Genomic DNA, 13,399 nt, shown 5'->3' on the forward strand with positions numbered 1-13,399 from the left:
ACACGGACCCTTAGATATACCAAAGGTGGGATCAGGTGTCTAGGAGGAGTAAGCATCCCCTGTCGACCAGCCACACCCGCCGGGATCCAATTTTACCTCAAAATCAATAGGGGTCATCTAATCCTTACGATCTAGCAATGTACCTAGTTTGATGTCTGTCATGGACTTTGTTCTTAAGATAATGGGCGGACTATATCTTCGCATGTTTATTGGATTGACCTTTGACCTTTTCACCACAATATCAATAGGGGTCCTCTTCTACACGTAACCAATCCACATATGAAATATCATTATGATTAAGTGAATGGTTCACAAGATATCGAGCGGACATGTGGTCCATCGACCGACCGAGAGGTACAAAGCAATATGTCCCTCTTCTTTAAATGGGGGAGCATAAAAATACTTTCATGTCGAATGTGCGGGACTGTAGTTTTGTCGCATGTACAAAATACAGGTAATATAAGTAATTCCAGTGGTCGATTTATATTTAAGCTAAACCATGGTTCCTTGTTTTAAAGGATAAAAGAATGAAATCAAGTTCGATTTTATTTTTTAAGATGCTGTCTTTATTTTTTAATTTGTAATTCACAGTTCTGTAGTGTACTCGTGTTATGAAGATTCCACATCATAAAGCAACCATTCACTGTCAAATTATAAAATTTTAAACGTACACAAATACGTTAAAATTCGGTGATACCCCTTTACCGGCAATGCCTAAAAGAAATGAAAATATGTGTATTAAAAAACCCTTCCCCAATTGTGAATTATAATAGATAAATGGATAGATATGGACTAATATTATCATTCCTTTACGTATAATTTTTCACGATATCATTAATGACTAATAGTCTAATGGTAATATAATTTACCTTTTCTTCATATATATCATCCCAATCAAGAAGGCAATAAATCCTACGACTACTGCTGATCCAACTAATACAATAATGTATTGTTGGTCGGATCTATTTTGTTCTGGAATTCTTGGGGTACTCGTATCTATGGCAATGAAAAGTAAATCTATTGAAATTTCTGATATTTTGATGATGCACTAATGTTACACTATAAAGAACCTTAATGGTGAGTGCAGCGAGCTCGAAAGATTGGGACAGAAAAGAAATCGATCGTAATCACAGGCACTCGACGTTTTAAATATCTATATTTCTGTCCCGAAACCACACAACTGTGCCCAAATTTTATTGTTTGCATTCAGTGCCCCCCCCCCCCTTTCCCACAGAGAGTACATTAGCAAGGGAATTCTCATTTGCATAATTATGTCAACTTCCGTTCATCTTTCAGCGATTTTTCGCATTTGAGATGCAGTAGACGATCTTTGACGGTTGATTATAGCTGATAAATGGACTTTATTTCCAGTTCACCGTGACAATGCGAGAGGTAAGACCTTGACAGAGTTGCTTCGAAACGGTAGGGGTCTAATTATCATATTATATCGAACTTTTCGCCGAAATTTTCAAGCGATGCATCTGGTAAAACAGAAAACCAAGATGGCGGCGTGATATACCTTGTGAATAATATGTTTACAGGAAGACAATTTTTTATTATAGATACATGTATTCAAAACGTCGAGTGCCTGTGATCGTAATTTATCTTGTAAGGTTGTTTGACGTCATCATAATGTACAAATGATGAATATTGAGAACACTGTTTTGTGGAAAAATACAAACCCCTCTTTTTAAACATTCACGTCAAGTTACCCGTTTCAACTTTTTGGCATCTCCTGTAATCCAGGTACGATAACATCCCCCACCTCCTCAATGATTTTCGATTACATTAAAAAACTTCTACGTGTGAAGAAAAAATATCTTGCTGTGGCCTTCAATTCGACATTTAGATATGTCGACGACGTTTTATCTATTAACAATAATAACTTTCATTTGTATGTCGATTCGATATATCCCTGTGAGCTCGAAATAAAGGACACCACAGAGTCGTCCACTTCTGCTTCATACTTAGATATTTTATTGAAAGTAGATATTAACAGCAAACTAACAACTCAACTTCATGAGAAACGGGATGATTTCAGCTTCTCCATCATCAATTTCCCATATTTATGTAGCAATATTCCATTATCACCTGCATGTGGTGTTTATATCTCTCAACTGATTCGATACGCAAGAGCTTGTTCTGCGAATGGTCAGCTTTTAAATTGAGGCAGACTACTGACAAACAAGTTCCCGGGGAAACTTCTGGATCACCTGCGCTCGCACCAAAGGAACCATTTTTTTGGCACTCTCTTTTCCCCTAAAATAGCTCTTACAAGTTTATTTTATTTCGGATTTCAATAATTTCGGTTGAGCATCACTGAAGAGACATTATTTGTCGTAATGCGCATCTGGCGCATCAAAATTGGTACCGTATAAGTTTTACATTATTACATAAAATCAGTAACATGTTTTCTTTTGATGTGGTAACTTGAATATATATATATATATATATAAAAAAAAAAAAAAAAAAAAAAAAAAGAATATATTCTTGGATGTGCTGAGAATGAAATTAGTAGCATTATTAATTACCACCTTAAATATTATATATATAATGTTTTAGATGTCAGAACAAAACATTTGTGTTAAATATCTTTAAGCTGACTTTGTCAAATGTATACAATATAAAATTTAAATTAGCTATAAGATACAATTATGTTGAAATGTTTTTGAAAAAATGGAAGTTATTCAAACACCTTATCTTACAATAATAAAATTTCATGAATTGATAATACTATATGTATGGATATTGTTAAGTACACAATTTAGTTAATAACATCCAAAGACGGTCATTATATGACTGTCCTATACCTTTAAACCTTGACCTACTTTTTGTATAAGGAATATGTAGCCAGAGTATTATACCATTTTTTTCATACTGTTCTGTCCTCTTTTCTTCTTTCTTTATTTGTGAGTGCTTCTTGTATACATATTGTTTTACATATTAATTACCCCATATCCACTAGTTAGGTTGGAATGTAGGGTTTTATAAAAATCCTAACCCAATAAATGCCAATAAACAACATTTACTCACAAAACATTCCATAAACATATCGATTCTAGCATGCATTGATGTAGAGTTGTTTTGATAAAGAAAAATGGGTCAAAGACTCAATTGGCCGGGTTGCAATATTTAGAGTTAATAATTTGGGTAGGGATTTATTTGGTGGTAGTTATCTGTTGCCCCGCTCGACTTACTGCTATTAATGAAGTCACGGACAACGACATGTCTCTTACTGTTACCGTGAATAGTCACATTTCCACGTTTGAAAGATGTACACTCGGTCGTGGCGAAATAGGACAATGGATGTCTAGAAATTGTGGACGTTGCTGGCTTATTGGCCTCACAAATTCTGCAAAACATTTTGCCATCACGAAAATTTCCTCCGCCATTTCAGGACTGGAGTTCTTCCTTTATTTTTGCATTTCTCTTTAGACATTGCTACGCCATCTTTTGATGCAGAACTTTCCCCGTGTGATTCTTGAATTTCTTTGTTACATGTACAAGGCTGAGGCTTCTGTTTTTTACTATTGATAAATCCAAAGTGCTCTAAACCTCGTTTTCCCGCCATCTTGATTGTTTTGACCGAGACTAAAAATATTTATTCAGACTTCCGATCCCGATTCTAAAATTTTACTGATTGCCCAAATTTTCTTCACTCGCAAAAATGCGACTTAATTATAATCTCTAGTCGCAAAATTGATTTTCTGGTCGCAAATGCGACCGTTTTACTCGCAACTTGGAGCACTGCTGATATATGTAATATTAAGTAATAATAACTAAAATGAACAATAACTTCAGGTGCTTGAATTGTATATGATTATATGATAAAGAAACAGAATTTCTCTATTTATATTGCAAATTTACAACTCATGCCCAGAAAATTTGACATTCATATATAATTGAATTTTTCCTCAGAGGTAGTGCAACTAAATTTAACCACAAAAGATAATCTCATTTACCTTTTTCAAGTTGAACTCTATTTTTAGTAACAACTTTTTGCTGTAGCGCCCATATTCGACAAAGGTCAGACTTCAAAAAACCTAGTGCATAACTTCAATATATATACTTACTTTCTGCAAAGTTTCAAGGTTGTACATAAAAAACTGTAGGAGGAGTTGATTTCACAAAATTTCCCCGCCCACCCGCCCGCCCTTCACCATACTATAGACCGGATTTGCACTTCGTGCAACCCGGCCAAAAACAATTGCTGTCCATAAATTCTTGACTTGACTACTGCAGTGTACAAATTCATTGCTATCAGAAAAACACCTACTTGATATCGTAGTTTCTTTGAAACATTCCCCCGTTGTTTTGTTACAGGTGTTACATTGACATTTTTCCTCGCACTGTATTCCGTAATAACCTTCGTGACATGGTTTGCTACATTCCATCCCAAACGATCCTATGCAGGCTAAGCATAAAAAACCCAGGTAAATTGTTAACACGCCAAATCAATTTTAATCACTATTTCATGAATATCATATGTAAGACAATTACAGGATAAACATTGATATGAAATCGAGATGATGATTTTTGATCTTCAACGCATGATGTTTAATGAAATGTAATGACACTTCTGTTCAAACTTTGAGAGTTAAGTATAAGAATATTACGACTCACGGTAGCATTTCCCTTCTAGGATTCTGAATCCGGCACAACAACGCTTAATGTTTCTAAAATATATATATATATATATATTGTATATATATAAATTGGTTTATTTGTGCATTTCGGTGATTTGACATATTTTTTCATTGATTACATACAAGATTTCATAGTTACTTACGGAGTTTTAGGATCGTGACACAGCGGTTCCACGGGTGTGAGGTCTGTATACATTGATTTCATTAACAGAGACAACAACAGGAAAAATCCACCAGTGTACATTTTCATGTGGAATAAATTTAGGAGTATGGTGTATGTATGAAAAGGATTTCCGTAAGTAAACCATGAGAGCTCGTGGACGTGAATGTTGACAAGAATAAATTAATTGATACCGTTGCAGTTTGATAAAGTTTATTTCCGTTATAATTATATATTGAGGATATAGAAAGCACTAGATTCCAAAAAACATCCGATATCTCAAAGTGTAGGATCCACGAAGTGGATGCAAGGTCAAATACAAGAAATATATATTATATTTTTTGGAATGATCTGCCCCAAAGTTAAAATATGTACTAAAAAAACTAAACCTGAAAAGATATATACACTGCAAATTCCATGTTTATTATTTTAGGCTTGTGCATCAAAATATTTTCCACGGAGCGAATTATGACACATACTATTTGTCCAATGTGCTGATCCACAAAGTGTGGTGACAATGGATGATTATTCTTAAAGTGGGACCTGTATGATGGTGATCAGTGGAAATGTCAGCTCGTACCCGGTAAAGTTCTTTATTAAGCACGGAGAGAAAAATGCATAGTCAAAAAGACAAGAGAAAGCAAACAAAGTGGACCAACTCATGAAACAAAGGATTACAAATGTGTAATATCAAATAATGATCAAATATCCCGCATTGATTATGTCTTCGAAGGAAGAATATAGAACCACAAAAAACTTCACTGTCAAAGAGTTCAGGTTTTTGATTGATAGTAGTCATTAAGTCTACTGATGAATTATTCTGCTATGAATTCAGGGTACAAAGCGTAGGAAAATAGGACTGGCACGCAGTCCTGTAAACTAATATGTGATCTTCTTAATTAGCATTTGAATGTAGTAAACAGGTTTTAGATTAGAAATAAAATTGGAAATACGGATATAGTGTTATGGAAATAGTCATCTGGTAGATGGAGTTCATAATCTGGTAAAGATTTAGCCTATATTCATCCTGGTTAAGTTTGTTTATATCTTTATGGTCTATACAGTCAGAATTCTCTGAGTTTCTGACCATTGGACCATGATCAATAACCACTACTGTTATATGGCGTGTCATTGCAGAAAAATACGCGGGTAACGTAAATTCTTCTGCATGATTGCTACCTTCTTCACCCGATTAAACAACAAAGAAAGATATTTTACTGTTTATAATTATATGTATTTTCAAAAATATAAACTAGATTTAAGTACTGAAATATCATATCGTTGACCATTTCGTTGCTTTAAGCAGAATAGCCAATACCCCTTTTGACCTTAACGACGTTCCATATTTGGTAATGATTATGCGGACAGGTGGTACTAAAACTGGATCGAACTAGTTTGCAACAAACATGCATTCATTGTCTATAATGAAGCTTTGTCAATTTCAAAAGAAATATAAGAGAAAAGATTCAGTGAGTGTAAATATTAAAATCTGTAGTCACTGGCAAATATTTCTCGGTTCTCAATGCGTTAGCGAAGGTCTGTTATTCCTCCTACATATAGTTTCTGGCAGACATCGCAACTGATGAGATACATTCAGTTATTACTTTGCATGAAAAAACTCATAACTTTGTAATTGCGACCCGTAACAGGACTGCTAAAAATCTCAGTGCCTGGGTTACATTTGCACAATTAAAATTTGCGGTCTGAGCATATTTTGAACCCTCCATTAGGTAAAGGGTTATTCAGTGTAGTCCTAACTACCATGTCCTTCAATTTTTGTGGGACGTCTGAAGGATAATAAATTTCATTTATTATCATTACCCGAACAAGAATGTTAGACGTAGCCATGTCCCCCACCGCCGCAAAAAAAGTTGAAGCACAAAAGTCCCATAACTTCTGTACTAAAATGTGTCGAATCAAAATGACGGCGCAATATGATCAACTACATATGGTGACTAACAATCCTACAAAATTTGAATGAAATCCAGTGAGCGGTTTCGTCGGAGTTGTGTCCACGAAGTGTTCCTATAGTATAGCATGTACAAATTCAACAAAGTCCCATAACTCATGTAAAAAATGTCGAATCAAAATGGCGGCATAATATGATCAACTACATACGGTGACTAACAATCCTACAAAATATGAACAAAATCCGTTGAGCGGTTTCTGAGGAGTTGCGTCCACAAAGTGAAATGGGACGGACGGACGCACGGACACCGGTATTTCTATGTCCCCTTCCGCTTGCGGTGGGGGACAAAAACCATTCATTTCAATTCTAATGTCGAGGACTTTGCGAGGGAAAAGTCACCACTTATACCTATGGTAAACGTCTTGGGTTTGGACACGAATTGTGCTTCTTTAGTAGCTGACCAGTTGTTGTTTTCATATAATGCAAAATTTATTCAAATGTGTCTACATGAGAAGAAGAAACTCTTTCCTGTAGCATTCAACTCATCATTTAGATATATCGACCACGTTTTATTTTATTATTAATACTGTAACGTGTTACTGGGTTCTTTACAAGAGATGGGGTCATATATTTATAATTTTCCTTGAGCTATTGATTTATCATTAAAACAATTTTCTCTATTTCTCTGTCCGAGCTTTGATTGGTACGGAGTTACTTATCTCGGGTTTCTAATCATACACAGAGGGTAGTTTGCTGGCTGAGCTACTTGCACTGTGTTCCTGAGCCAAGTTCCTATTGCTTAGTGAAAGTACAGGGTGCCTTACCCTTATTCAGGATAATTGCACCCAGTACCCCACTGCAATTCCTTAAGCTCTTTTCACTTATGCTTATTCCTTTTCTCCCTAGCCCATTTCTATTTTTAGCCTACCTATTATTGCTCCTTCTCGCTTCTTGAGCTGTTCACATCAGACTGACTGATTTCTCGACTGCAGGCTCTTATATACTACTGGACCATGTCTATCCAAAAGGGGCGATCAGGTCCTTGGATTATTCCAAATTATAAATCACTTCTGCGTTTGGAAGACATGGACCTAATACACTATAACTATTAATCATTACAATGCTAATTTTCACTCATATGTCGATTCGATCAACGCGAAATAAAAGCCACCACAGACTCTTCCACATCTGCGTCATATCTGGATATTTTATTGAACATAGATATTAACGGCAAACTAACAACTTAATTTTATGACAATCGAGATGACTTCAACTTCTCCAACATCTACTTCCCATACTTATGTAGCTAGCAATATACCATTATCACCTTCATATCTCTCAGCAGATTCGATACGCAGGGCATGTTCTGCGTATGATAGGTTTCAAATCGAGGTGGGCTAATAACAAATAAGTTAATCTTGGATAGATAATTGACGTCATATGATACATCTTGCAGAGTTGTGTCAAGTGTGATTGCTTAGCAACCGTAGTGTCTCGATTGCGGACCTGTATCACACCTAAAACAATAAAGAAGTGAAATTATTGTTTCTTCTCCAAGCGGCTGACATTAGAAGCCTTTCAGATATAACATTCAAAACAGAGGATTCGTGTGATGGGTGTCAGGAAGATAAATTCCCCCACTACTACCGTCACGAGTGTCAATATTTCGTCTCTGATGCCGCCGTGGTTTTGATATTTAGTATGTTCAATGAGATCGTCAAATCACCGGAACTACTTTCCTTTACGAATAATTGGAATTATAGTGTAACGTAATACACTGCGCTGACCGATGCTTGCAACGAGATGTCGTTTTCTGCGTTAACTTGGACAACTTTTCAGTAAACAAACACATTTAATTATGAAATATAGTGAGCTCATGCACGTAGCATCGATTTTGAAAGTGGGATGGGGATTAGGGTACACAAAAAAAAGTTTAATGACTTTTGTCTTAAAAGTCTTGACAAGAAAAAAAAAATTGTTTTATATTGTTTATATGCTGCTCGAGAATATTTCACGCATATGAAGTTGCCACCATTGTCGATGAAAGGATGCAAACTTTAGGTGCTTAGCGCTTATGGTCTTTGAACAGGGAGGGATATTCATCGTGCCACACCTGCTGTGACACTGGGCTATGTTTTTGTGGTCTCATCCGAAGGACCGCCTCATATAGTCGCCTCTTACGACAAGTAAGGATACTGAGGATAAATTCTACTATAAAAAGTGACCAGCAAAGAAATTAATCTTTACATGTTAAAGAATGAATTTTGCATGTATGATATAGAGAATATTACATGCTAAAATCCACATCGTATGTCATATTGGCCCCATATCAGCCCAAGGGTTGATATGAGACCCGAGGGCTGATATGACATATTATATGGATTTTAGCATGTAATATTCTTTTTATCATATACTGCATTTTTTATATACTTATTAAAAGATCTTGTATGCATACATTATAGTTTTTGAGAGGGGGGGGGGGGGTCCTGATATAGGGTTTGAGGGTTGTTTTAACATGATGGTTCTATTCTTTTTATCACATGCAGGTTAATCTAATGCACTTTAAAGATAGATCAAGACATATTTGATACATTGCCTACATTGATTTACTATGGTAAAAACTTTGATTTACTATAATGGTAAAAACCTGATTGACTACAGTAAAAACTTCATTTGATACATACATTGGTTAACTACATGCATGGTAAAAAGTTTTACTACAATAAACACCTTGATACATTGATTTGCTATGGTAAAAACTTAGATACACTGATTTTTACGAGCGAATACGTAATTTCCGTCTTGATATGCATTTTTGCACGCCAGTCTGATACGTGATATGGATTTTCGGACCGGTCGTTGATATTGGCTATTGTGACGTCACCCGTATCACGCAGTGCAGAATCTGCATAATCATTACCAAGTATATGATCAAAAGGGATATCTACTTTTTCAAGAAGTAAGGCGGGGAAGGGGGTACCACCCCCTGTTGCTACATGCCTGGAGATTAATGCATAAGATGTACGTTTTTATGATACCATTGCATAGCGGTAGGTTGTTACATGTATAATGACTTGAAAAATCTGAAATATCCACATTGAGTAACGAAATGCCCGGGGTACAGGGATTTGATATTGCATTGCCTTCCGCTACCAAATTCAATCTTTAAAAAATTCATGGTGTTTTTAAATGTATTTACAAGTTCCTTCTAAAACATCTTCATATTTTCATTCTAAGATTACAGGCTCCGGGATCACGTACATATATGTACGTTGATATAGTATCAGTGACATTTTTAAAAACGGTTTCTTCGCGAGATTTTTGAAATTCATCGAAATAAACACTATTATTTTATTGAAAATGCACCCGAAATACCCAAGGAATTGAATATACAAAAATGCACGGAGGAGTACCGGAAGTTCTATCCATAAGCACCACAGCCTGTGGTACGTGTCTATAAAATACGTCTGTTCTCTACTTGCCATGTTTTCTTTTCGATTAGTCACTTGGCCTCAAGAAGATATTACATAACATGGAGAAGTGATATATGTCCCCTAACTTTATTGACAATGTCCAATTTTTGAAATGGCAATTTCGTGTTAATGGCTGCCCCACCCCCACATCTATAAATGGTAGTGGAATGTAAGTTTGAACCGATGAATTGCGCCACCTATTGAAGAATAAAATCCACCCACGATCTAACTGATGAGGATTGGATTAATATAGGTCAAGTGCTGGGTTTTTGTTGTTGTTCCTTTTTTGTTATTCGATTATTTTTATCTAGTTGTCAATATTTAGTCAACTTGAAAAAGGATGATATGCATACATACCTGGAATAATAATGACTTAATTTACACACCCACTGCTGTTTTATGCATCATTGTCTCCGTGAAAGTACCATTATCAGTATATAACCCCCACCCCACCCCCAAAATACCACACTGCCCTCAATATAACCAGTCCAGTAACCGGTAGAGCAGTATACCTATCACCGAATTTTTACATTTTTGAACAAAATGGTTGTTTTATGAAGTGGGAACTTCATAACGTCATGTGTTCAAAAAGCAAGTGATTAAAAATAACACGGCATGACAAATAATTAAAAGCTTGCTAAACTAATCGTCTGGTCCTCTATTTTCAGGATGTATATGCATCGTGTCAAAATCGAAGGAAAACGACCTATCAAAAAGCAATATACACATGTATCATATGTGCAATGTATGTTTAAGCGGCATCCACGATTACACTTTTATTTTCCCGCTCCGATCCTGGTATTTGTCATGCATATAATTATTAGGTAATCCATATGGCGAAGTTCTCTCAAAACATCTACCTTCACCTCACCAGAGAGTGTATTACGCAAGTTCTTGTCAACGCTTGGAATCACGTGACAATATAATCACATGATATAGACCTTCATTCTCGTTTCCTTTCCCTTTAAAGGGTGATGCATCAGGCTCTTTCCATGTTCCACTGTGTTAAATACATTTCTACCATTTATAGATATTAACGGCACACTAACTCAATTTTGTGATAAATGGGATGATTTCAGCTTCCCCATCGTAAACTTCCCATATCTATGTATCAATATTCCATTATCACCTTCATATGGTGTTTATATTAATCAACTGATTTGATACGCAATAACTTGTTCTGCTTATGATCAGTTTTTAAATTGAGACATGCTACTGACAAACAGGTTGATGGTGCAGGGGTTTCAACAATCTCGTTAAAAGTCAGCATTTCGCAAATTCTATGGTCGTTATAACAATCTAGTTTGCCAATACACCTATCATTGGTTCGAATGCTGTCTGGCATGTTTCATACCGATCGTTAGGCCGTTCTTGGTACACTTATTTTGACTACGGATACCTCCGTTTACCTGATCAAAATATAGGGTTACGGCGGGTGTGACAGGTCGCCAGGGGGTGCGTACTCCTCCTAGGCACATCATCCCAACTCTGGTATATCCCGGGGTCCGTGGTTGCCCCACTCTCTATTTTGAATTGCTTATAGGAGTTATGAGATGGATCACTGTTCGTTATCTTCACATTTCATTTAACTGTTTGTCTCTCGTATAAATTTACAAGTTTTATCGTATTTTACAGCCTTTCTTACTTTTGATTCCATGTTTACATGAAATCGCCACCGATTTTAAACAATTCACAGCAAGCATTGATAAATATATAGTCCAAAACATAAATGTTGGATATTAGAAAATTTTACGAGATTTCAGTAAATTGACTGTGAGAGAGGTATTGTGCGAGTAGCGCACGGAACTTTGGACAGAGAATGAACATCTACATCGCATTAGTCTGGATCATTCCGACGTTTGCGTATATGCCGACTCTCCACAAACGTCCTCGGATAGCTCCAATGACCATAGGCCGTTGGTGGCACACTGATTTTGACTACGGATAACTCCGTATACCTGATCAGGATATAAGGCTCAAGGCGGGTGTGACCGGTCGACAGGGGATGCTACTCCTCCTAGGCACCTTATCCCACCTCTGGTGTGTCCAGAGGTCCGTGTTTGCCCAACTATCTATTTTGTATTGATTTTAGGAGTTATGAGATTGATCACTGTTGGTTATCATCACTTTTTATGACACTAATTTAAAGAATAATCATAACAATAACGGTGAATCCTGTACTACACGTGTGTGCATTGTTTGACTCCAGACAACGATAGTATGAGAGGGTTGTGGAGAATTGGCATATACACAAACGTCGGGATGATCCAGACTAACATCGCTCGGCCTTCTTGACATCACAGTAGAGGCCGAGTTATGTTCCAATTCGGGTTACAGAGGTTTGCGTTCAAGATCATAGGGGATAGGTATGGTGGCTGATTTGTGTCATTACACACTTTATCGTCAATTTGTTTTTACGAGGCAAAAAAGACACCAAAACGATATTTAGCGACTTTTCGTGCCGAAATAACGAAAAGACGACAAAATGATAATATTAGCTACTTTTCGCCTCAAAATGATAAAACGACAACACGTTGTAAAATGGCAGAAATCAGCCACCATACCTAGTCCCAAGGTTAGCTGCTACGATCTTCAACGCAGCCTATTGCTGTTCTCTTATGACGTCATAAATGTAAAACTTATACGGTACCAATTTTGATGCACCAGATGTGCATTTCGACAAATAATGTCTCTTCAGTGATGCTCAACCGAAATGTTTGAAATCCGAAATAACAATGAAGTTTTAGAGTTATTATAGGGAAAAACAGAGTGCCAAAAAAGTGGAGTCAAATTCGTCTAAGGATAAGAGCTATGCGTGAGGGAGATAATCCTTAATTTTGAAATGAATTTCTAAATTTTATAACAGCAATTAAATATACCTCCGTATTTTCAAGCTAGTAACGAAGTACTTAGCTACTGGGCTGTAGAGACCCTCAGGGACTAACAGTTCACCAGCAGAGGCCTCGACCCAGAGGTCATAATGTAAAACTTATACGGTACCAATTTTGATGCACCAGATGCGCATTTCGACAAATAATGTCTCGTCATTGATGCTCAACCGAAATTTGATTTTCGTAACAATTCTCTGTTCTGGGTGCCTTTGCCTTTCGATTTATTTGTATTATTATCTTCATTAATTTTGAAAGGTGAAGATAACCAACAGTGATCAATCTCTTAACTCTTATAAGCAATACAAAACAGATAGTTGGGC

General features: G+C 36.3%; 3 protein-coding genes across 3 annotated transcripts in view; all 3 read right to left on the reverse strand.

The window, feature by feature from the left end:
- The window catches only part of LOC130054058 (uncharacterized), a 1,204,346-nt gene that overhangs the window by 587,380 nt on the left and 603,567 nt on the right, over window positions 1-13,399 (reverse strand). The window lies entirely within an intron of this gene.
- The window catches only part of LOC125667137 (uncharacterized), a 66,181-nt gene that overhangs the window by 43,878 nt on the left and 8,904 nt on the right, over window positions 1-13,399 (reverse strand). The window lies entirely within an intron of this gene.
- LOC125679515 (uncharacterized) lies at window positions 555-4,925 on the reverse strand. The gene is made up of 5 exons (XM_056162518.1): window positions 4,790-4,925; window positions 4,624-4,676; window positions 4,277-4,414; window positions 870-996; window positions 555-714 (listed from the first exon to the last, which is right to left on the reverse strand). Exons 1-5 carry the CDS (start codon window positions 4,894-4,896, stop codon window positions 702-704), a joined length of 438 nt encoding a protein of 145 aa, XP_056018493.1. The 5' UTR covers window positions 4,897-4,925; the 3' UTR covers window positions 555-701.

This window comes from Ostrea edulis, chromosome 1 (assembly GCF_947568905.1).
Source record: "Ostrea edulis chromosome 1, xbOstEdul1.1, whole genome shotgun sequence".
Classification (NCBI taxonomy): Eukaryota; Metazoa; Mollusca; class Bivalvia; order Ostreida; family Ostreidae; genus Ostrea; species Ostrea edulis.

Coding starts and splice junctions, on each gene's coding strand:
- LOC125679515 (XM_056162518.1), bottom strand. CDS start 4,896: ATGAAAATGTACACTGGTGGATTTTTCCTGTTGTTGTCTCTGTTAATG. Junction 4,677..4,789: donor TGTCACGATCCTAAAACTCC/GTAAGTAACTAT, acceptor TATATATTTTAG/AAACATTAAGCGTTGTTGTG. Junction 4,415..4,623: donor CCTAGAAGGGAAATGCTACC/GTGAGTCGTAAT, acceptor TTTTATGCTTAG/CCTGCATAGGATCGTTTGGG.